The sequence below is a fragment of the Vipera berus genome, assembly GCF_964194415.1.
Source record: "Vipera berus genome assembly, chromosome: 2".
Taxonomy (NCBI): Eukaryota; Metazoa; Chordata; class Lepidosauria; order Squamata; family Viperidae; genus Vipera; species Vipera berus.
In genome coordinates, this window is record NC_138203.1 from 63,274,039 (window position 1) to 63,298,451 (window position 24,413).

The 24,413-nt window shown below is 38.8% G+C and overlaps 1 protein-coding gene across 1 annotated transcript in view; it reads left to right on the forward strand.

The window, feature by feature from the left end:
• Positions 1 to 1,172: 1,172 nt before the first annotated feature.
• Positions 1,173 to 24,413, forward strand: part of PTCH1 (patched 1) — a gene marked incomplete at its 3' end in the record, with an annotated part of 53,182 nt that continues 29,941 nt past the window's right edge. Inside the window, exons 1-10 of the mRNA XM_081318871.1 lie at positions 1,173 to 1,318; positions 3,155 to 3,224; positions 3,504 to 3,595; positions 7,302 to 7,500; positions 9,340 to 9,464; positions 11,313 to 11,460; positions 13,602 to 13,733; positions 14,284 to 14,439; positions 16,033 to 16,131; positions 17,535 to 17,660. Of these exons, the coding sequence (XP_081174997.1) occupies positions 1,188 to 1,318; positions 3,155 to 3,224; positions 3,504 to 3,595; positions 7,302 to 7,500; positions 9,340 to 9,464; positions 11,313 to 11,460; positions 13,602 to 13,733; positions 14,284 to 14,439; positions 16,033 to 16,131; positions 17,535 to 17,660 (1,278 nt within the window). The 5' untranslated portion in view covers positions 1,173 to 1,187. The remainder of the gene's footprint in view (positions 1,319 to 3,154; positions 3,225 to 3,503; positions 3,596 to 7,301; positions 7,501 to 9,339; positions 9,465 to 11,312; positions 11,461 to 13,601; positions 13,734 to 14,283; positions 14,440 to 16,032; positions 16,132 to 17,534; positions 17,661 to 24,413) is intronic.

A 24,413-nucleotide genomic window follows, 5' to 3' on the forward strand; every position in this document is an offset into this window, starting at 1 on the left:
CATTATGTGACCAGACCTGAATTTACTACTATTTTACTGCTGTTGTTAAGTGAATCATGCAGCCATTAAGTGAATCCAGTTTCCCCAATTGACTTTGTCAGAAAACAACTGGGAAGGTTGCAAACCACAATCAAGTGACTGCAAGATGCTGTAACTGTGTCTTGTAATCACATGACCACAGGGTTGGTGCAATAGTCATAAGGCACTTTTTCTCAGGCTGTCGTAACTTTGAACCATCATTAAATGAACAGTCATTAGTCGAGGACAATCTACAAGTCCCTACATGTTTACAAAAATATGAAAGAGAAGACCTATTTATATGTCTCCAAGACCTGAAATGTTATTTTGACAATGATCATGAAGCTGCAAGGCTTCAAAGCGCACTTAGTATGGCCATTGCTGAGAATTCTGGATATTGAAATCCATGCATTTGGAGGGCACCCAGGTTGGGAAGCTGTCTTCCTGAGTTTATTGCCATTTAATTTGTCATGAAATCCATATTCCGATATGCTAAAGTTCACCACGGAAACTCTAGACTCTCCTGGTAGTTTACTAAATGTAAGTTGACTGTCCTCTGAATCCGCACTTTTAAGTGACCTTCACTTAACAGTATTTTTACATTTTAAGTAGCAGCAGCAGGATATACTAATGTTCATTTACTCTTTTCCTCCTAGCTGCGTTTATTTCCTTTCTGCTTTTGCCAAATTATTTAGGAGAAGAGTGTAAATTGAAGCCATTTATCCTGAAATGTGCCATTGCAGCAGACTGTTTATACAAGTGTAAGAAATTGTAACGTAGAAATATTTTGGTCTGGTCTGAAAGGAAAAAAGGATTTATTTATTTATTTATTTATTTATTTAACAAACTGTGTACGTGTGGGATTTTTGATATGATACTGAAAATGCATGTGTTTAGCGGGAACTTTATTTTTTAAGTAAGGAAAATGTCTGTGGCTTTTTTTGCACTGTACACAAAATTAGCTCTCTTAAAGTTGCTTCAGCTCTTAATAGACAATAAACTATTCCATGCATATGGGAAAATTTATTGGTGAGCCTGCGAGCTTTTAGAATGTGTATAAAGAGTCCATTCTTGCTGGCTAATCCCAAGTTGTAAATATTTGTCTGTCAGTTGGTGGGCGAGTGAGTCGGGAGTTAAGTTACACACGGCAAAAGATTGGAGAAGAGGCCATGTTTAATCCTCAACTGATGATTCAGACACCACAAGAAGAGACTGCTAATGTACTAACAACAGAAGCGCTCAGACAGCACCTTGATTCTGCACTACAAGCCAGCAAGATACATGTATATATGTACAACAGGTAAGATGGAAAGAACAAAGCTCCTTCAAATCTCAGAGCAGTTGTGAGAATGGTTTGCTCCAACCTGGTCATTTTCTGCAGTAACGTTTGAATCAGAACTCATTCAGAAGAAATTCAGAGGCTCCCTAGAAATTTATTTTATTGTAAGAACAGCGTTTCCTTGAACATTTGCTTTTCAACATTTGCAAAGTTACTAGTTTTCCTGGAGAGCTAGTCCTCAACTCATGACCCCAGTTGAGCCCCAAATTTTTGTTGCTAAGCGAGACATTTGTTAAGTGACTTTGGCCCTGCTTTACAACCTTTTTTTTTATTCCCATTTATATCCCGTCCTTCTCCGAAAACTCAGGGCGGCTTACAAGCTTAGCAGTAGCCTTCATTCTATGTATATGCCTGCTTATTAGGGCTTTCACACACACCCCAAGCGGCATTATTACAAAGTCAGCTTAATTGCCCCCAACAATCTGGGTCCTCATTTTACCTACCTCAGAAGGATGGAAGGCTGAGTCAACCTTGAGCCTGGTGGGATGCGAACCTGCACTAATTGCAGGCAGCTGGTGTTACTTAAGGAGGCATTAGCCCACTGCTCCACCAAGGCTCTTTATTGCCACAGTTGTTAAAGTCAATTACTGCAGTTGTTAAGTTAGTAACACTGTTGTTAAATGAATCTGGAAAAGGTCGCAAAAGCTGATCACGTGACCCTGGGATACTGCAACCCTCATAAATACGAGTTGGTTGCCAAGTGTCTGCATTTTGATCACGTGATCATGGAGATACTGCAGCGGTCATAAGTGTGAAAAACAGTCATAAGTCACTTTTTCCAATGCCGATGTAACTTCGAACAGACAGTAAATGAACAGTTGTAAATCAAGAACTACTTGCAATATTTGCATGGTTCAGCCTTAATTTTTCAGTTCAGGACCAGTTAAAAAAACATCAACATGGTAACTTTCATATGGTTTCAGCTACCCTCTCGATTTTGTTGAGCCCCACTGCCTCTGACCCTGTTTCTTTTGGCAACTGGGACCTGGGGAAAATCTTGATTTAGCCACATCTCTAGATGTTCATCATAGTTTACAATGTTTGAAACCATTGTGCTTTCAGCTATTAAGTTAAAAAAATAATCTTTTCCTTTTGCCATAAAACATTCAAAATATGACTTCGGACTGTGTTGGGTTGCTGACATATCTAGTACAAACAGGTCCCAGTTGTGGGAGTCAGTAATATTAAACAATGGTTTAAGCTAGTATTAAAGCACAAATTTCAAGTTATCTTGAAGGGATCTTACAGTGAGTTTGTTTTGCAAAGTTCAAAACTGTTTTTGATCCAATGTAGATGAGCGTTCAGCATAAATTTACCCTGACATACGGGAAGGGTTCAACGCAGCAGGGAGTCCTTTGCATTCACCAAGTGGTAAAGAGAATGGGCATTTTCTCTATAGCACCGTTCTGCGGCCTAATACCCTCCAGATGTGCCAAAGTTCTGATGCTCTTTAGCAGACATGAGATGTAGCTCACATCTGGAGTTGTACCAGTTTGGCAAAGTCTGACCTACAATATTGCAAATTCAATTTCCATTAATCTTGCCTGGTGGTTTCTGAGAAATTTGAATTGCATGGTTAAAATCAGGAAGGATCCTCAATACAAGAGGCTAAAAGGACTAGCAGGCCATCAAAATCTAACTATTATTACTGTCATAAGGTGATTATACCCATAAAGGTGAACTAATTTAATTCGAACAGCAGCATCTCCTAAGAGTGACAAAAAAAACCCTTTGAAAATACAGGTAGTTCTCAACTTATGACCATTTGTTAATGTAATTTGCTCTTCATTTTTGCAGACAATGGAAATTGGAACATTTATGTCACAAATCAGGGGAACCCATCACAGAAACAGGTTACATGGACAAGGTAGAGACAATGTATTTATTACATTTTTACTTATTTATAACCTGCCTTTATTATTTTTACAAATAACTCAAAGGCAGTGAACTTTCTTCGTTATATTTTCTCCACAACAATCCTGTGAGGTGATTTGGGCTGAGAGAGAAGAACTGGCCCCTAGTCACCCTGCTGGCTTTCATGACTAAGACGGAATTTGAATTCATGGTCTCCTGCTTTCTAGTCTGGTGCCTTAACCACTAGATGTATAACAATAGTTTGAAGGGTTTTTTTCTGTTTCTTTTACAGATTATAGAACACCTTTATCCTTGTTTAATTATCACACCACTGGACTGCTTCTGGGAGGGTGCAAAGTTACAGTCTGGGACTGCATATCTACCGTGAGTAATGTGTGTTGATTTCTAATTTTTTTACCAGTTTAATGGGACTTCACTTAGCTAGTTTTTATTCTGATGTTGGACTGAACACAAAATGTGCTCAGACTCTCAATGATTTAATATGGATTGAGGTAGGGGCACGCATTGGAAGTTGGAGGTTGTAAGGCAAAAAAACCAAAAAAAACCACCTAAGATGGCAGCCACAATCATATAGCTGAAGTTACATTACTTTTTTACATGCATCTCACAATATATGTAAAAGGACAGGACATTGATTACACTTCTGCAGCTGCCATCTTGGTTTTTTGACAATTCCCCTCAACCCAGATCTGGTCCCTTGGATATCCTTGGCTTTAGGTATTTGAACTAGATTCATATTTCATTTGCAGTTAGAATTGATACTGACATAATCATTTCAGTATCAGCTTTCACTGAGAGTAAAACATTTTAAACAATGTGTTTTGAGGACCTTCAGTGAACTCGGTCATCGGAGTGTGTACTGAACATCTGAGAAATTACTATAACAGGTCCTGAGTTTTGCATGAGTTGAAGTGTATGTGACAGTGGTGTCCAACATTGGTATATGATCTTTTCTTTCGTGCACTCACTAAATAATGACAAAAAAATGGTCTTTGCCCTGTTACAAGAGAACCCCCAAATCAATTACTGTGTCTTCTGGCAACTTCCATCATATTTTCAAATGCTTCTGTTATGACAACAAGGACATTTGCTATAATTTGATACCTCTGATTTCTCTCTATGATGGAAAAAGATCTATAAGGAGAGCATTTGAGTGAACTTGGTTACAGCTCTTCACAGGAAAGCAAATCCTCCTTGCATAATGCAAAGATCCTGCAGAAGCCATGATTACATCAAAGTGTATTATAAAGTTATCATAACATAGTAGTGGTACAAATATGCAATTTGGGTATTTTTCATTATGCATGGAATGTTGCTCCCTTTTCCCATTCCCAGTGGGTACCTTTGCCAAAAGGGTCTAGGACAACTCGGTACAGCTAATTCACTGCTGCCAGCTTGCCACCACAAGTTGCCTCTGCCAACATGCCACCACTACCAGGTCACCACAGGACAACTCCACATAGTCAACTCATTGCAGTGACAACTCATGGCTAGAGAGAGAGCTGGGTGGTTGAGTGAATGGGTGGGTGGGCTAAGTGCAGAGTGGCAGCAGCGGCCAGGGGCTTACCATTTTCACACCCACCCACTGCCGCCACCACTACCACACTGAGCTCTGGGCTGAAGAGGCCAGAGATGATGGCAGTGGCTGGGGTGGGCAGCGGGGAGGTAGAGGTAGCCGGGGGACATCCCATTTTCACACACCCCGCCACTACCACACCAAGCTTCAGACCGAGGCTGATGACAGTGGTGGTGATGGTGGGTGTCTGTGAAAATGGGACGCCCCCGGCACCGCCATTGCTCTGCGTTCTGCCCACGTACTTGCTTACCACCTGACTTTCCCTCCAGCTGCCCATGGCAAGTTGTCCCCATGGCAAATTGGCCATGTGTAGTTGTCCTGCAACCCCTTGGCGGCAGTGAATTTGCAGAGGCGACTTGTCAGTGGCAAGCTGGAGGCAGTGAGCTGGTTGCATTGAGTTGCCATGGTGAGTAGTCCTGTTCCATTGCCAAAATAGGTTGCCTTTTGTTGATGAATTGCTATAAGCCAGGGATGCCCAACCTTGGCAGCTTTGACTTGTAGACTTCAATACTCGGAATTCATGGCTGGCTAGAAAATTCTGTGACTTGAAGTCCACAAGGTACGAAACCCCTGCTTTTAAGCTGTGGGGGAATATGGTAATGATTGCTGTGACATTTTCAGGGGATTGATTGAATGATTGATTCTTCCTCCAATTTTGTGGCTTCAATACCTTTATTTAAGAAGAACTGGAATATTAGTCTTATCAGAACATTTTCATTGCTTAAAACAACAGCAGAAATCCTATCGGTTAGTCACTGGTTTGTCACCAAATTTTGGGCAGAATCTCAGGACCACAGAAAGAGTCAGTAATTTGAATATTTATTTATTTTTGCTTTGGTTCTTTCAATGTTTATAAAAAAGGTAAAGGTAAAGGTTCCCCCGCACATGCGTGCTAGTCGTTTCCGACTCTAGGGGCCGGTGCTCATCTCCGTTTCAAAGCCGAAGAGCCAGCGCTTGTCCGAGGACGTCTCCGTGGTCATGTGGCCGGCATGACTGGACGCCAAAGGCGCACGGAACGCTGTTACCTTCCCACCGTAGTGGTCCCTAGTTTTCTACTTGCATTTTTACGTGCTTTCGAACTGCTAGGTTGGCAGAAGCTGGGACGAGTAACAGGCGCTCACTCTGTTACGCGGCACTCGGGATTCGACCCGCCAAACTGCCGACCTTCTGATCGACAAGCTCAGCGTCCTAACCCACTGAGCCACCGCGTCCCTTTTTCAATGTTTATACTATGCTGTAAACATGCTTATGAGAGAAAAGGCAAGGGTCCCAATTCATAGTTTTTTCCATTTCCCAAAGGCAACATTGTCACTGTTATATGATGGTTATTGGTGAATATATTTGAGGAAATAAAAGTACAATGAAAAGTATAATGGCAGCAGTTGGACTAACAATACTTGTAAAATAAAAACATGAGAATTGCTTCTTTCAATTAACCCTGTAATAGAAAACTTGAGCAAAAGCCAAGTTTTCTTTATTGGGCCTTTAAGTGGCATGAAGTCTCTCTTTTGGATATTGTTACTTTCAACATGTTCTATATTTTAAAAAGTTTAAATTCATTTAGGTTAATTGCATAGCTTATTTATATGGTACAGTTTTTGCCCTAGTTTGTCTGTCTCTGTAAAGGCAACATGCAATGGCTATTGCTTAACTTTCAGTGTGGACTTTTAAAAACGGGACAATGAAGGCACTTGCGTTTTCTGGTTGGGAGAGTCTGAATAATATCTTAAGCCTGGTTAAGCAGATACAGTGGTCTGAACCAGAGAAAAGTCAGGCAAAAGCCTTTATGGTCTGGCAACATCACAAAATCAAAAGTGGAAATGAAAAAAAAATAGCAGCAGAGGCTCAGGAGTTTATAAAAAAGCTTACCATGTCTGAAGGAGCACAATGCTTATAATTTTCTTTCTGTGTGTTTTTGATTAATATATGGCAAATATTTTAAAGAAAGACAGTTTTTAATATCACATGAACTTCTCTCTGATACTTGAACATTTCCTTTATTTATGACTGCTGAATTTCTTATTTTTTCTGAGTCATCAATTAGTTACTAAATTATTCATTTAAAATTTGTACTTAAAATACTAGTTTAGATACGAATTTTCTTGCTTATTTGATTATCTCAATTCAATAAATGAATAAACAGAGGCACAATGTAATAGTTGAGGTAAGAATAAAGATTTAACTGCAACCTCTAAAACCCCTCAAACTATTAGATTCAAGGGTCTCTGTTTACTAGCATTTACTTAGGCATGGATGTGATGCTCATGTGAAGAAGAAATTTTGTCGGTTAAAAACCAGCTTTAAGATAAGAATTTTCAGCAACTTTTTCTGTGACAAATCTTGTGGCAATGTTTTAAATATCATTATGCACATGTCAGTGAACTTTGTTTCCAAAAAATATGAATGTGAGTCGGGAGTGAGGAAGCAGTAAATAAATATTTACAAAAGTCTGGCAACTCTTGATATCTTTTCATTTCTCTCTTCACGGGACAGAGGAAAACCCCATTTGCAGTGGACCAACTTTGACCCCTTAGAATTCTTGGAAGAGCTGAAGAAGATAAACTCCCAAGTAGATACTTGGGAGGAGATGCTGAATAAGGCAGAAGTTGGCCATGGATATATGGATCGACCTTGCCTAAACCCTGATGATCCCGACTGTCCTATAACCGCCCCCAACAAAAATTCAACCAAAGTAAGTTAATTCTTCTTTTTTTCAGGCAAAGGAGAAAAATGTGTTGACAAAGCAGATTGTAATTTCATATCATAAAATGATTGTCAACAATGTGATGCAGTTTCAGGATAGCAGTATTTGATCCTCTTATACAGCGTTAAGTTCAAAATTCTGGAGTTGATAAAATGATGGTTGGTCACACCGACTTGAATTGTTCTGCTAACAGAAGAAAATAAGGCAATAATAAGGAAACTATGACCATTTGTATGGCTTACTTAGCAGGAGTTACAGACCAAGACACCTACTTATTCCTACTTTAACAAACAAGCTTCAAGGACTTAAGAACAAACAATAGCTTTGAAATGATATATATATATAATGTATTATATTATATTCTAAATTTTGTACTGCAGAGAAAGGGATATTGGAATATTAATGCACTTAGATTTGCAAAGCCACTAAATACTCATCAGTGTTAAATGATAGATGTGACTGAACAAATTGCTACCAATCAAGTTCTATATACAAATGCTGTAGTATCAAATAATGGAAACTTTTGTAGTTAACAAGTTTCCAAAAGAGCATCTTTTTTATTACAGAATACAAATACAAATATCTGTAATTGGTATATTTGCATTTTATTCCAGGTCATCTCAAGAAATTTATTCTAGTTTTTGAAATTCCCCCAAACATTGAGATTGAGGGAGTCTGAAGTATTGAGGGGTGTTGCTTTAGGATACCAAGCACTGTTTTTTTAATTCATTTTCTAAAACTCTTTCTGACATGATTCCATTGTTGTTGCTTTAAGCCACCCAGCATTATGGTATACAGTATAATATGAGTAGCTATGTTTTCTTCATAAAACAAATATTTTTTCTACCATTTAGATTTATATTAAAGAAATTAAACACTCAAACTGAAGTAGGGCCTTTTTTGTTTGTTGAGATATTTAATGGACTATGCTATACTTGTTTTTAAAACTGAATGTATTATTTTTGTGCAAACTTTATATTTAAAGCAAAATAGAAAAAGTCAAAATGTCCATAGTTTGGAGCTCCTTCAGTGGTAGAGAGGAAGTAGACAGGATTAGAGTGACTTCTCTATAAAGATTTTACTGTGATGCTGGAGTGAAGTTTCCTTTTTTCCTCTCTTGATTCTCTGCTTTTATTATTGTTGTTGTTGTCGCTTAATAAATTTTCCAGGGACAACTCAAGGCAGCTGAAGTTTATTTGCTGCCTAAGAAAAATAAATGGCTTCCTTTCATACAGACTTCAGGTACCCCAAATAATCATGTTGTTGTGCCACATGAATAAAAAAAATCCCTCAAATGCTGCAATAAAAGTACAAAACGGACTAAATCAACCTTTGCTAGCTTTTCATGACAACCAAAATCTACTCCCTAAGGCAAGGGTCTTCAAATTTGGCCCTTTTATGACTTGTGGACTTCAACTCCCAGAATTCCTCAGCCAGGCACGCTGTCTGAGGAATTCTGGGAGTTGAAGTCCTCAAGTCATAAAAGGGCCAAGTTTGAAGACCCCTGACCTAAGGCAACTAACTTCTTCTCTCTACTTAGAGGTGAAACCATCCTGAAAAAGATAAAAATATACAGCTACCAACCTGAGAGAAAATGCAAAGCTACATCTGCCAGAATCAATCCTGGAAGCATGAAAATACTTCCATAAGAACATTCTTAGTCTCTCCCCGCCCCTTTCAGAGTTTGCAACCAGAGCAGGATATTTGCAGGATTTATGCATATTAGAAAACTTACCTTCAGGGGTATCCAAAGTGGCATCAGTGATCCTCCAGAATTGTGAACTTTCCTGTCTTTGATTCTGTAACACTTTTTTTTTATATTTCCAGCCTCTTGATGTTGCCCTTGCTTTAAGCGGTGGATGCTATGGGCTGTCAAAAAAATACATGCATTGGCAAGAAGAACTGATTATTGGTGGCACTGTTAAAAATGGTACTGGGGGAAAACTTGTCAGGTAAGCACTCCTAATCCAGTAATTCCTGCCTGGGACATCCTGGTTTGGGTCTACACAGCTCTAGAGTGCACTATGGTTTGGGTGGTCTTGGCTTAAATTCTTGTGACAACTTAGCTGTTTTGTTCTATATGTCAGGGTTTACAGCCAGCTGTTCTTAGTCAACGGATCTTGCTTTAAACAAACCATGGCTTAATGTGAAGTGTCAATCCAACTATTGTTTTCTTTTGAGTGAAAAATTTACTGTCGGTAATGTGAGAATTCTTTTTTCTTCCATTCAGTCATATCCAGTTCTTGGAGATTGCCTGGAAAAATCCCTGCAGTATTCTTGGCAAGGTTTTTCAGACATAGTTTGCCATTGCGTTCTTTTCCTGACTGGCCAAAGGTCACCTAGCTGGCTTTGTGCCTAAGACAGGATTAGAACTCACCGTCACCTAGTTTTTTAGCCTGACACCTTAGTTAGATAAGATGAACTTTATTGTAATTTTTCTGTATACACAATGGCACACATTAAAATGAAATTCCGATGCCCATTCTTGAAAGGAAAAAAAAACACCACTCATCAAACAGTGTCATCAACCCAAGGATAACAATACTAATACACCAAACTGACTCTCAGTGAGAGTACTACTATTTATTATACCAATAAAATGCATTTTTGTTTATGAGATAGTGGGGATAAAGTTTAGTAAAAATATTAAAATTGAAGTCCTTCTTAGTGCATATAATGCAAAGGAAAAAAAACCCATGCAGCATATGATTTAAATTAGAGAGCAACAGTTTTCAGCAAAGTGTATCCCCCATTTGAGCTCTCGTAGTTTTACTCCTTTTCCACTTGTACGTGAAGAGTTCATGATACCTATGTAGCCCACGGTTATCTTTTGGTGACTAATGTTTGTATGATCCATTGGAGATTTTGGTCTCTGGAATAGGGTGGAGATGACTTTGTTACTTCTCCCCCGTGTCACATCACGTGCTATTACGAAGGATCCCCCCTCCCCCCTCCCCTTTTCTGGACCGAAGATGAGAATCCTTTTCAGTGATAGAAACTTCTGTTGGATCCTACTGCATATGGAAGGATCCCATTTGCTGCAACTGTGTTAATTTGTGTACTTTTTATGCTTCTTGGGGAAAAAAACTTCACTTTTAAGACTTCAATTTTCTTCAGATTGTTTGCCATCCAAACCATCTCCTTAATAGGTGTGAGTCCCCTATAGGTCCCGCTGCTTTGTGAATGGTGCCTTATTTAAATTATACAGAGAGATTAGACATAAGAAGACTGAATCAGATCAGCCCTTTAATAGAGAAACTGGACGGTAGCTCATAGGCTTTTTATATTCCAATGTCTCTGCATCCGCTTTACATCTATGATAGGATCAGCTTTTTATATCAAGATATAAGAAGATAAAGAGGTTTTACAACAGGAATGTCTGACCGTGACAACTTTAAAACCGGTGGACTTCAACTTCTAGAATTCCTCAGCCAGCAATGCTGGCTGGTTAAATTCTGGTAGTTAAAGTCCACAAGTTGCCAAGCTTGGACACCCCCAGTTTATAACTTAGATTTCTCCCTCCATTTTAAACAACACCAAAAATGATTCTCAGTTAAATAAAATGTGTAGAGCAATTATAAAAAGAAAATATTGAAGAAATGGCTTTCTGCTGGCCAGTTTCTGGCTTTCTGCTGCCCATAAGAACAGTCCTCCAAACCCAGCAAAGATCATTTCCATCCCGTAAGCAAAGATTGTGCATTTGGTGACACCTCGCAGTAAAACCAGTTTCCCCCCCCCCTTTTTGGAGGGGGAGACTGGTTGCCCCTTTCTCCTTCTAAGTCCCCCATTCTTTCTTGCAGTGCTCAGGCTTTACAGACCATGTTTCAGCTAATGACTCCAAAGCAAATGTATGAACACTTCAAGGGTTACGACTACGTTTCGCACATCAACTGGAATGAGGACAAGGCAGCTGCGATCCTGGAAGCATGGCAGAGGATGTATGTTGAGGTAAAATGGACATTTGCTTGGAGAATGGTTTCTTTCTAACTTTCATTGTAAACCATGCTAGCTCTTGTCATCGCAGTCCTTCAGGGATCTTCCGTGAGATAGTGCATCTTGTTAGGAGATAGCTAGAGGATGGAGATTCAACCCCTGTCATTCCCAGCCAGTATGCTGGCTAGAAAGAGGAAAGAGAGAGGCATGCTTAGGTCTGGCTGAGTAAGAACCTTTTTTTTTTTAAGAAGAAACAAATACATGAAAAAACCTGCCACCCACAGCAAGAATTGAGTGAAATATTGCTGGTTCTTCTGTGGTAAAATGAAAGAGAAATGTGTGTTTCTTAGAATGCATGGCTTTTAAAATTCATTGTCTTGAGCTGCTTTGGGCTGCCGAAGCTTAAGGAGAAAAAGTGAGCATTTGGTTAGGATGATTCTTACATGCGAACACACACACACACACACACACACACACACACACACACACACACACGCTCCCAGCAAAGGTGTCTGGAAAACATTAGCCCGCCACAGAATCTGTTCACAGCTGCAGTCCCCTTGGTGAGGTCATGTGACATTATCTGGCCTTTGTTTCCCAGGCATTGACCTCTGCTGAGCTGCTTGTGACCTCTTTGAAGTGTCCAGCCAATGAAAAAAGAGAGGGCTACTCTTAAGAATTTGTTGTTTTTAGATTGGGTATAACAACAAATCAGTTGTAGACTTCTGGATGGAATGCAGAAAAGGGTGCAGGAGGGGCCCGAGTGAGCTATGAACCTTCTTCAGTTTCACTATTTTAAATAAATTGACATTTCCCTCTTTTTCAAGGTATACGTTCCTATTTGATCTGTAAGCAGCCTGCTGTGGCTCTGCATTGGGTATGGCAATTATATTGACAAAGGGTCAAGGATGCAGCGGTAGTGTTAGTAGATGAGAACGCCTGTGGGTGATGTGGGTGAGTGAGAAGAGAGAGCAACAGATAAAGTGAGAGCAACAACTAAAAAGTTAGTGTCAATAGAAGTCTGCTTCAGAAATACAGGTTGTCCTTGAGTTACAGCCACAATTGAGCCCAAATTTATGTTGCTAAGTGAGACATTGGTTAAGTGAGTTTTGCCCCATTTTGCAACTTTTCTTGCCACATTGGTTAAGTGAATAATTGCATTTGCTAAGTTAGTAATATGGTTGTTAAGTGAATCTGTATTCCCCATTGACTTTGCTTGCCAGAAGGTTGCAAAAGCTAATCACGTGACCCCAGTGACACCGCAACCGTCGTAAATATTTATTTATTTATTAAATTTGTATACCACCCTTCTCCCGAAGGACTCAGGGCAGTGAACAGGGCAATACATATCAAAAACAAGATACAAAAATTAAAAACGATTAAATAAAATGCCCACGAATAAGTTAAAACACATTAAAAGTAGGTTAAAACACATTAATAAAACCCAACCCCATCCCATCAGGCCAGGCCAGCTTGTTCGAAAAGGTAGGTTTTGAGATCGCGCCGGAAGGAGCGGAGGTCAGGTGCCATCCGGAGCTTGACCGGAAGATGGTTCCATAAATCCGGCGCGCCCACAGAGAACGCCCTCCCCCTGGGGGCCACCAGTCGGCATTCTTTGACCGGTGGCACCCTGAGGAGGCCCTCTCTGTGGGAGCGTACCGGGCGGAGGGAAGTTGACGCCGGCCGCAGGTGCTCCCCAAGGTATTCCGGACCCATGCCATGTAGGGCTTTGTAGGTCATTACCAACACCTTGAATCTCACCCGGAAGACAACTGGAAGCCAATGCAGCTCACGGAGCAGAGGTGTAACATGGGAGTGTCGGGAAACTCCCAACACAACTCTCGCGGCTGCATTCTGTACCAGCTGGAGCCTCCGAGTGGTCTTCAAGGGTAGCCCCATGTAGAGAGCGTTGCAGTAGTCCAGACGAGAGGTCACGAGCGCATGAGTGAATATGAACCAGTTTCCAAACATCTGAATTTTGATCCTGTGGCTGTGGGGATGCTACAATGGTCATGCGAAAAACGTTTATAAGTCATTTTTTTTCAGTGCCATTGTAACTTTGAACGGTCACTAAATGAACTGTTGTAAGTTGAGGACTACCTGTATATCATAGTGACTTCCTTTCTGTAATTACAGCTCCCATCTTCTTTTCATAGGTTGCTCATCAAAGTCTTGCACAAAACTCTACTCAGAAGGTGCTTTCCTTTACGACGACAACTCTGGAGGACATCCTAAAGTCATTTTCTGACGTCAGCGTCATCAGAGTTGCTAGTGGCTATCTATTAATGGTAAAATAGATTTAATATTAATTTTATTCTTCCTTAGTCTTCTTCAAGCTCATGCCATCCAGATACGGAAAGGACCAGGCTGGAGAAATCTGTAATTCATGATGTACCACTACATGAGTTTTTTTTATGCTAAGCTGTCATACAAATCATCCTTACAATGTTTTTAACAGCCTTAAAATCTGCATTTTTATGCCACTTGCTCACGTATGTCTCCGATCCATGGAAGATCTGTGGCTCATTAGCGTGAGCACAAAGTTGGCTTGGGATGGGGCCACGGGGTTGTTCTTTGTGGTTTCCTCTTAAATGGTTACAGAGCTGAGGAGACGTCTGCTTGAGATGTGTGGAGGTGGGATTCAGACCTAATGACAGGATCAGACAAGCAAAGCCATTGCTCTATCTCACTGCTGAGCAGTGCCTTCCAGTATCTGTATTCTATTAAAAGTGTATTTTGTTGTTGAAAGTTTTGGTCAGGAAAAGGAAACATAAAACTGGCTTTCTCTGATGTCAGGCCTGGTTTGGGAAAAAAAATGCTCTTTTGTTCTGCTTACAGCTTGCCTACGCCTGCTTAACCATGCTGAGGTGGGACTGTGCTAAATCCCAGGGTGCTGTGGGTCTGGCAGGAGTCTTGTTGGTTGCTCTCTCAGTAGCTGCCGGATTGGGACTGTGTTCCTTGATTGGGATTTCCTTTAACGCTGCCACAACTCAGGTATTAAAACAAACAGTTTGCAAGACGATGCACTGCAATGTCTCATACTAAGGGTGGTGCATGCATGGGGGAGTAGGACGGACTTTTAAGAGAACAATCCTCAGAAGTTTGAATTAATATGTTTACCTAAAACTAGTCATAGCTGTGGTTATTTAAGCCCAGAAGACTTCTGAACATGGCATATGGTTTTATGGGATGTATATTTACATGTCACACACACACACACAACAAAATTGCAGGTTTTGGCATGTCATGTCAGAGGAAATGAGGGACAAAAAGGGCTTTATAATTTGCACTGAAATTTTTGAAAGGAACTTGTTGTTAACCGTAAAGTAGAGAGGGAAAGGCTGAATATTCAAGACTTGTGCTGAAAATTTCAATGACCCGGGAAATTCAAATTGTGCTTGAATAAACCCTGTTTCCAAAGGCAGGGTGTGCAGACATATGTGCTGTGAAAATGCATACTGTGATACAATTGGCTAAAATCTTCTCTCCAGGAAATTATTATAATGTGTGGATAATTGACAGTTGGATTCATAGTCTAAGACTAAGGAAGTTTAATAATTAAAGTCCTAACCAAGGACCTACGAATTATTAAGGTAATGTCTAAGAATATAGGTGGGTGGAGGGTTTAAAAAAAACACAGGGTGTTTGGGAGTGACAAATTGAATATTTCCAGATATTGAGAAAGTGCATTAGATATAGCCTGGAGGGCTCCAATCACAATGGATTTCTTTTTCCATAAGGTTCAGCTGCAATCTGCAGGTCCTGGTATTTTGAATTTTTTTCCAGTTGTTTTTCCTCAATCTTAGCATCGTCTGGAATCGCAACATCAATGAACCAGATTGTATTCTTTTCAATAACTCCTATTACGTCAGGCATATTATGAACAAGATGCCTGTCTGTTTGGATCTTAAAACTTCAATAATATTTTAATCCTGCACTTTTTCCAAAACCTCCTCGATGTGAGGGTCCCAGTATTTTTTACTACATTCAAATCCAAACCTCTGACAAAGTTTCCAGGAATAATTCTGGCAACTTGGGCATAACACTGCTTGTAGTCAATTTGCGGAATTTTGCAGCAGCCATTGATCAAATGGTCAATTGTTTCATCCTTTTAACTACAAAGGGGACATTTGCTGTTATTTGGTACATGTTGAATTTTTCCCTTTATGCAATTAGATGGCAAAGCTTGTACTTGAGCTGCTAAAATAAAGCTCTTGCTTTCTGAAATCAGCAAGCTAAAATGAGGAAAAAAGAGATCCTGCAATACATATCCTCTAATATTAGTTGCTCAAAGCAAGTGGCTCGTTTAACTGGATTGTAAAAATAGCCTTTGGTTCTTACGAATCCACATGAAGACCTGTTAATTTCTACTGGGCCTGACAATATGATGGAGATCAGTAATTGAAGAGAAACACCCAATGGTGTAAAAAAATTATGTGCATAAAGAATTGTGCCCTCCTAACTACAATGGCTCAAGATTTCTGCTTATGCCTAAAGTGAAATGTAAGATTGCACTTCTTTGTCCTACTTTATTAACTTGTTCTTTGGTTGGTTATAAAATAGTTGTTGCTGTCTCTTTTTATGCAGGTTTTACCCTTTCTTGCTCTTGGAGTTGGGGTAGATGATGTCTTTCTTTTGGCACATGCATTTAGTGAAACTGGGCAGAATAAGAGAATTCCATTTGAGGTAAATTCTGATATTTCTTACATTACATATGCTGACTCTGTAAACCACTTAGAGAGGGCTGTAAAGCACTGTTAAGCGATATATAAGTCTAAGTGCAATTGTTATTTACCATTCAGCAAGCTCATTAAACATACACTTTAGTTTTTCAGTTAGCAGCTGACAACATAAATCATTTCTTAGGTTGCCCCAGGTTATTTATCTTAGAACTATGCAGAGTAAACTAATAGCAGTATAAATGACCAAAGACCCTTAAATGGTTTCACTTTTGACAAAAATGAGTAACTCTGTTGGCATTATCAGCAGAGATGTATATATGATTACCCCTTCAGAAGAATCTGGAAATCTTATGATTAATATGTTATTTTAGAGGAATGAAATGCTGATTATGGATTATATTTGTTGTCAGTTTGTGATTATTTGTCAAAGTAGTTATTATTCTTCAAAAAGTTATTTGGATAAATTGAATTGAAATTTCAATTATTCTCCCAAATTTTTTGAGAACTGATAGTCTTATTTTGCATTCTGATATCAGGCTATTTCTGCTACGGTCTACTTTAGAAATTTTTTAAAAAAGTTGTTTGTATTAACTTTCCATTGTAGTTTTCCATTTCTGTTGTACAGTAGAATCAGATGAAATAGTATCTATATATAATACTATTAAGATTCTCATTTCCATAACCTTTAACTGGACAAAACGGTGTAATTTTGGGGCCAGCCACACACTCTCAACCCAACCCACCTCGCACGATTGTTGTTGTGAGGAAAATAGGAGGAGGAAGAAGTATTATGTATGTTCCTTGCCTTGAGTTACTTATAAAGTAATAAGGGTGGGATAAAAATTTAATAATAAAATTTTAAACCAAGGTAACTCAAATGGACCAACTTACAGAATGTGTCCAAAATCTTAGACCAGGGCTAGGCAACCTTGGCTCTTTTATGACTCATAGACTTCAACTCCCAGAATTCCTGAGCCAGCTGGCTCAGGAATTCTGGGAGTCGAAGTCCATGAGTCATAAAAGAGCCAAGGTTGCCTACCCCTGTCTTAGACCCATGGCTCCTGTGGGATTGAAATTTGGCAAATTTTATAAAACATCAACTCCCTCTCCCCCCCCCCCATAGAATGCCCCCCTGGTACTCATTAAAAATGGCTAGTTCTCTTCTGTCAAACTTCTGGGACGTAAGAGTTTAAAAGATTGCTGCCAAATGGCTAATTTTGGCCTTAATATGTGATGTTCTTATGATTATTTGTGCTATATTTGTTTTTATTTGCTTTGAACCACCCAGCATCTTTGATTAGAGCAGCCTGTAAATAAATAACTATTTCTCTATTGCACTGTAATTTTATATAGCTTATGCGCTGTTTAATTAGTAATTAATTCCACGTATTTGTCTATTTGTTTCAGGATAGAACAGGGGAATGTCTGAAACGCACGGGTGCAAGTGTGGCCCTTACATCTATTAGCAATGTTACTGCATTTTTCATGGCTGCCTTAATTCCCATTCCAGCTCTACGGGCATTTTCACTACAAGTAAGTTCATAAAGTAAAACTAAATAACTTTTAATTTATTATTTCTCAATACAGTCCAGAGATGAAGCACTTCTCATTCAACACAACTGGGGAGGACTGGTGGAGAAAGTTAGCCAAGGGCATAGCGTTTGGATTGGGCGAGGGGCACAAATTCCCAATTAAAGAATGATTCTGAAGGGAGCAAACTGACAATGGGGTCTGCACTGACCTTCCTATCAGAAGCATATAAGTAAGAGCAGTTTCCTCTAGGCCAGGGGTGTCAAACTCAATTTCATTGAGGGCCACATCAGCATTACAGTTGCCCTCAGGGGGCCGGGTGGGTATGGCCTGGGTGGGCGTGGCCTACTGGGTGGGCGTGGCTACAGTGCGTATGGCCAGCTCTACATCGTTCCCATCAAGGGTGCCTATGGGGGCCTGGGCAGTAGTGGGACAGATCTGAGGGTCTCTGGCAGGAGGAGAGTCTCTGGGCCAGGGCCAAGGCAGTGGGGGCCGGTCCCTCACTGTTTCCAGGATGGCTTCGCGGGCCGCATGAAACCACTTCACGGGCCAGATCTGGCCCCCGGGCCTTGTGTTTGACATGTCTGCTCTAGGCTAACTGGAGACAATAATGTCTCTAATACACAATTCGAGAGGGCATCAGTTTGGGAAGAGCAATTATAGAGCACTCTTAATTTTAGACGTGCTTCTTTTCATGAATATGATTGACTTGAAACTGCAGTTATCTTCTCATGTAATTTTTGAGTCTATGTTTTAAAATGTGAAAGATTTACTAGTTCTCAAAAAACCTGATACACAGAATAGAAACTGAGTTGAACTTGAGTATGCTAGCAACCTTTTGGAAATGTACTTTAAAAGTTCTGAAAATAGCACTTACTCCATAGCAAGTACATTTATTTTTTTAGAGGAGAAGAAATATACTTTTTTAAGATGAACAATGGATTTTAAAGATGAGCCTATGAACAGTGCGGTAGCTTTGTGGCTGCGAGTTCCTAGCCACAATATTTAGAATTCTGTGTTGGGCTAAAAAAAAAGGAAAGTAGCATTCATTTGATGGAATGAACTAGAACTTATAGAATTATTGTTATAATGCAGAAGCCAGGCAAAGAAGGGCAAAAAGACACTACATTTTGATAAACTCTCTAAATGTGTTACTATTCTATATGTAGCCTGCATGACAAATTCAGATGCACAATCCACATCTCTATACTGAAAGGTTTTTGTGCATCATGTATGTTCTTATATTAAAATTAGTCTGATCCTTTTTTCCTCTGTTTATTGAAGAGGTTTGATTTTATTAAAATAAAGAACTTGATGGCAGAGTTCCATAGACATAGATTAATAGAAAGTGGGGGTTTCTTTCTCCCCAGCATCTTCTAATTAATTAATTGGAATCTCCAAGAAGCTGGAGAAATGCAAAGGATTTCTTTCAGGAATCTGTGGATTTTGTAGAAATAGCTACAGCATTTATTTGTTTATTTTATTCAATTTCTATAGCCACCCATCTCCATCAGTGACTCTTGGCGTCCAGCCAAAAATTTGTGCAAGATGGTTTATTTCTGTATGCTGAGTTGTGCTAAATCTCAGATTTTCTATGTCTGTACCAATGCAAAATGGAATGTTTAATCAGTTCTCAATCAAATCTCAGGCTGTGTTCATAAAGATAGAAATTATCTTTAGGATTTCTTGTGGTCTCTAATAATAATTTGAAAACTCTACTATCTTTTCAGAGATTTTGGTAGAGAATATTACACTTGTGGCAGATTGCCATCAGTGTGGTCTTTAAAAAGCGTTATATTTTCTTTTTAAATCCTGCTCCTTTTTTTTCTGCTTTTACTGATTGATAAACCATTGTGTGACCAGTTCCCTTCACACCGAATGTTTGCATTTTAAAATTAAAAATAAAATAAAAGAGGGTTGTTTTTTTTACACTTTGTATTTTGTTTTTTAAAATAAAATTTTAGTTTGTTTACCTGGTGAGATTGCTCTGTCTCCCAAAGGATGGAAAGTAGGGCCAGATCCTCTAGTCACCAAGCCAGAAGGTGGCAGAATAGAGGTTATTTTTGTATTTTGAGATTTTAATCATCAGCAGAGCAACACAGGATGTGAGAGGATTAGGGGGAGGCATCAGATGAGGGCACCTGAAAAGATAAGTAGTGGCAACAACAAATGCTAAGCTGATTCCTCAATTCAGGCCAAGGAACAATGTGTAATGATCCAGAGGATTTCTGGGAGAGGAGTTTCAACCCTGAGGGCCTCAGCAATATTTTACAATTTTTTAAAAAAAATAATAACATTACTTACATATTAAAGACATGAAGAATATGTGTAAATATGTTTCAATATTTTTATTTATGTCAAAGATTCCCACTTAAATATTTGAAAGGGTAGAAAACGATGATGGAGCTTGTGTGTAATAAAGCCCATTTCTTCCCTTTGATCTAGTGGATAGGATACAAATCAGTAGTTAGAAATCCAAATTCCTCAAATAAGGAAACAAGATTTTGACCTAACCTTTGAAATGACTTTCTGCTTATTCAAGCTGTCTAACAGAAAATAGACTGCCTCAGAAGGAAATAAATTTTTCTACAGTACAGTATATAGACAGACTCGTTAGGAAACTCTTGGAAATGTGGTAGCAGTGGATTTCCTAAATTGGCAAAGGATCTGTCTAAAGATCTTTGAAAGCCATTTAATTATATGATTTAATCAGCTGAATTAAATGGCCTATTAAACGCACATAATGTTTTCCCAGGATTTTTAGCTGTGGTTTCTTGAACAAGCCGTAAAAACCTGGCTCATGTGGACACAAAATTGGGAGTAGACAAGCTGACTTTAATGAACCCAAAATAAATAAACCACATAGGTTCTAGTAATGTCTCTATCACTGTCACAAATCGTCTAAAGACATAGGGAAATGTAGGGTACATTCTGTTCTTCCTCCGTAAATTATAATGTTAAAGTTAACATGTTAAAATATGGTTGTCCATCTGTATGATAATCTTGTGTCTATATCAACTTTTTGTGTTGTCTGACATTCTGTGATCAAATAAGAGAAAGGTGGATCACTTGGCTTTGCTTTGGATAGGTTTTCAAACATGTACCTTTGTCTTGAAGTAAACCCCAGTTTCAGAGACGAGGGCCTTTCCTGACAACCGGCTAATGTTTTCACAGTATCCTCAAAGCTAATTTTGGATTTATTCTTAAATTGTCATAGTAACATACCCAAGAAGAGATCTATGTAAGTTTGTATCATCTGTTTGTAGAAAATACATCTTAACATACATGTCAATTCCAAATCTAGAAACAGAATTTTAGCAGCTATATTTAGAAGGATGGATTATATAGGTAATACCTATTCCTTCTTTCAAAATAATAAAGCTTTTAAAAAAAAAAACTATAGAAGCAGCAGAATAGCAGAATTTAGAGATAGCCTGTACAAATGAACTAACTGAAACATTTGTGTGCCTATATTCAGCCCCCCACACTCAAGCTTCTGGCCTTGTAGGGTTTTAATACTGATTCTACTAGGTGATTTTTTGATGAAGTTCTCCATTAGGCTTTTAATGGGATCTAAGCACCAGAAATAAATCTGTATTTGTGTTACATGCTTTATGTATGAGGATTTATTTATAGATGCCATGTATAGCAATGTCCTTGTTTTTCCTTTTTTTAAAAAATCCTACCTTTTTAATATATAAGTCAATGCATTGAATATACCTGATATTCCTTCCTCCTATTTTTCCCACAAGAACCCACCCTGTAAGGTGGATTGGGCTGAGAGCGAGTGACTGGCCCTCTTAACCAAACTTCATTTTTACCTTTACCTTACTAAAATTCTCCTGTTTAGTTGTCTCTCTGTCATCTTCAGTTGGGCAAAATGGGGTATCATAGAGCAACAATATTTGATTCAATGTACCTCAAACAGGTACAAACCTCAAAATAATGCATCCAAGATCCTGGATCCAGACTCCCATGGGATTGAAATTTGGCAATGTGGCAGCTTTAGCTGCCACGCTGCCACATTGCCAGGGACAGCTGTAGTCACAGGATCATTATTTTCAATTCTAACTCTTAACAGCTTCCCCCAAATAAAGTCAATGGGGAAGCCAGCTGGAAGTCACTCCCATTCATAGTGTGGGGTTTTAAAAAAATTGTCATTCTGTTTCTCTGTTTAGGTAAGGAAATACGTAGATAGTATGCTGATGATATCTAATTGCACATCTGAGCCCCCAGTGAATTAAGTGATATACTGTGTACATCTTATCCCAGTGTCTAAAGGCTGTGGGAGTCTGGATGGGGTACAACAGGATTCAACTGAAACCTGCCAAGAATGAATAGCTTTGGGTTTTGAAGCTTTTTGGTTCTAGAACTATACAATCTTTGGTATTAGATGGGGTCTTGCAGCCCCAGACAGATCCTGCGTGCAATGTGGGGGTCCTCCTGGACTCAGGACTTATCAAATGAGCAAGTTGCAGGTGTGGCTGGGGAGGGGTTGTTCTGTGTCAGGTGGCAAGGTTGCAGACGCTCACATGCAGACATAGTTGCTGTGAGTTAAGCAGATAAAGTAGATACGATTGTAAGTCAGGATCTGTGCAAAGAATGTTTGGCTGAATGAGTCCATTTGAAATTTAAGCAGCAATAGAGTGGTCCAAATTCATTCCAGGAATTAAAGTGCTGAGCTAAAGTGCTGAGTGCTAGTCAGTCACTTCAATAATCAGGGGTTTAAGAGTAAGTAAGCACAGGAACAAAAGTCATAAACTAGGATTCCAAACAGTTGTTTCCAACAAAGACTGAAGGCCAGAGCAGCTATATAAATCTGTCTGCAGGCAGCTGGCTATAATTACTCAGGCCTGGCCCTTTGCCTAGTGAGAAGTCTCATTGACTAGCATTGCTCTGCTCATCACTGCATGCATTGAAACTTGGAGTTTGTGGGTTGTGCCTCATCATCTGACTCTTCCAGCTGATCAGGAGTTGACTTGCTCACCCTTCTTAGATGAATTATGGTTTAAGATTCCGGAGGATGACAATCCACAAACTCAGCTGGAGCAATACTGTCAGAATCAGAATCTGAACCCTGGCCCATGACAACCTTTGTACAATTTCATATTGTGTGCCATTTGCCCCCTTTCCTAGATTGAGGGGCCCTGCTCACAATAACTCACAACCAGTTGGCTACTGCAATGAACATTGCATGGGACTACTGTTGAAGAATATTTGGTAACTTCACCTGGTGCAAAATGCAGTGGTGAGAGCAGTTACGTGTTTTTCTTGAAGAACATACTTCAGATTTCTGCTTCACAAGTTGCATTGGTTATCAGCTTGTTTCCAGGTCCAATTCAAAGTGGTGGTGTTAACCTAGTCCCATGCCGTAAAGGCTTTAAATGTTATTTTTGGGATCACTGCTCCCTGATTTAATCTGCTCATTCTATTAGATCCAGCAGATGTTATAGATTCTGTCATCTAGGAAGCTTTAGCAGCCCCTTGGTAGTCGGCCTTCTCTGTGGTGGCACCCTCATTATGGAATCTTCTGCTCCCCCTTTGAGGTCAAGTTATCCTCATCTCTTCTGAGCTTCTGAAGGTCCCTCAAGACTTGATTGTGTCAGCAGGCCTGGGGACTCCAGGGGACAGGTGAGCTAGTGAGGTGGCTCTGCTATTGTTAACATCTCTTCATCTTTTACATTAACTCAGATTTTTCATAGTTTTTGATATTTAAATTAATCACTTAATGATTTGGGGTATTTATCAATTGTTTTAACCTGTAAGCAGCTGAGAGTTGTTTATTCTGTCAGATGGGCAGCTATATAAATTAGATAAATACAATAATAAATAAATAAATAAAACATCTCTGAAATGATGACCCAAGGGTCACAGGTTGTTTAGTTAGTTACTATAAATGGAAGCTCATATTTTACTCTGCTTTTGTCAGAGGGATATTGCTCACCCAGCCTACTCTCTTCTCTTCTGGTTCTCCTCATATTTGTATAAGTAGGATAGGCTGGAAAAACAAATTTGTGCTCTCATAACTTTCTATGCATACTTTTCTTCCATAGTTTTCTACTGCATATAAGTGTCAGTTGACACAAGACTTAATTATAATCAGATGAACAGGCTCTGATTTGGCATTTATGACATAAAAGGAAAAAAAAGACCTTCCATTGGGGCTTTCTCCTTCCTAGGATTAGATTAATTCCATGGTGCTGTGGATAGCCTTGTAAGCCTTGATTAAAAATGCATTTAGTTTCATAACCCATATCTGTTTTCTGTGACTTATATAGACAGATATCCATGAGCTAACAAAATTGTTTTTCTTATATGAACTGATAATATAGAGCCCGGCTTATGTGGATTTGACATTCTGGATCACAACCAATATCCTTGCAAAATGCTATCACGTGCACCCTGCTCTCATTTTCTCTCTCTTTCTGTGTGTGTGTGTGTGTGTGTGTGTATATATATATATATATATATATATATATATATATATATATATATATATATATATATATATATATATATATATATATATATATATATATATATATATATATATATATATATATATATATATATATATATATATATATATATGCACATACATATATATATACAGTATATATATATATATATATATATATATATATATATATATATATATATATATATATATATATATATATATATATATATATATATATATATATATATATATATATATATATATATATATATATATATATATATGTGCACATACAT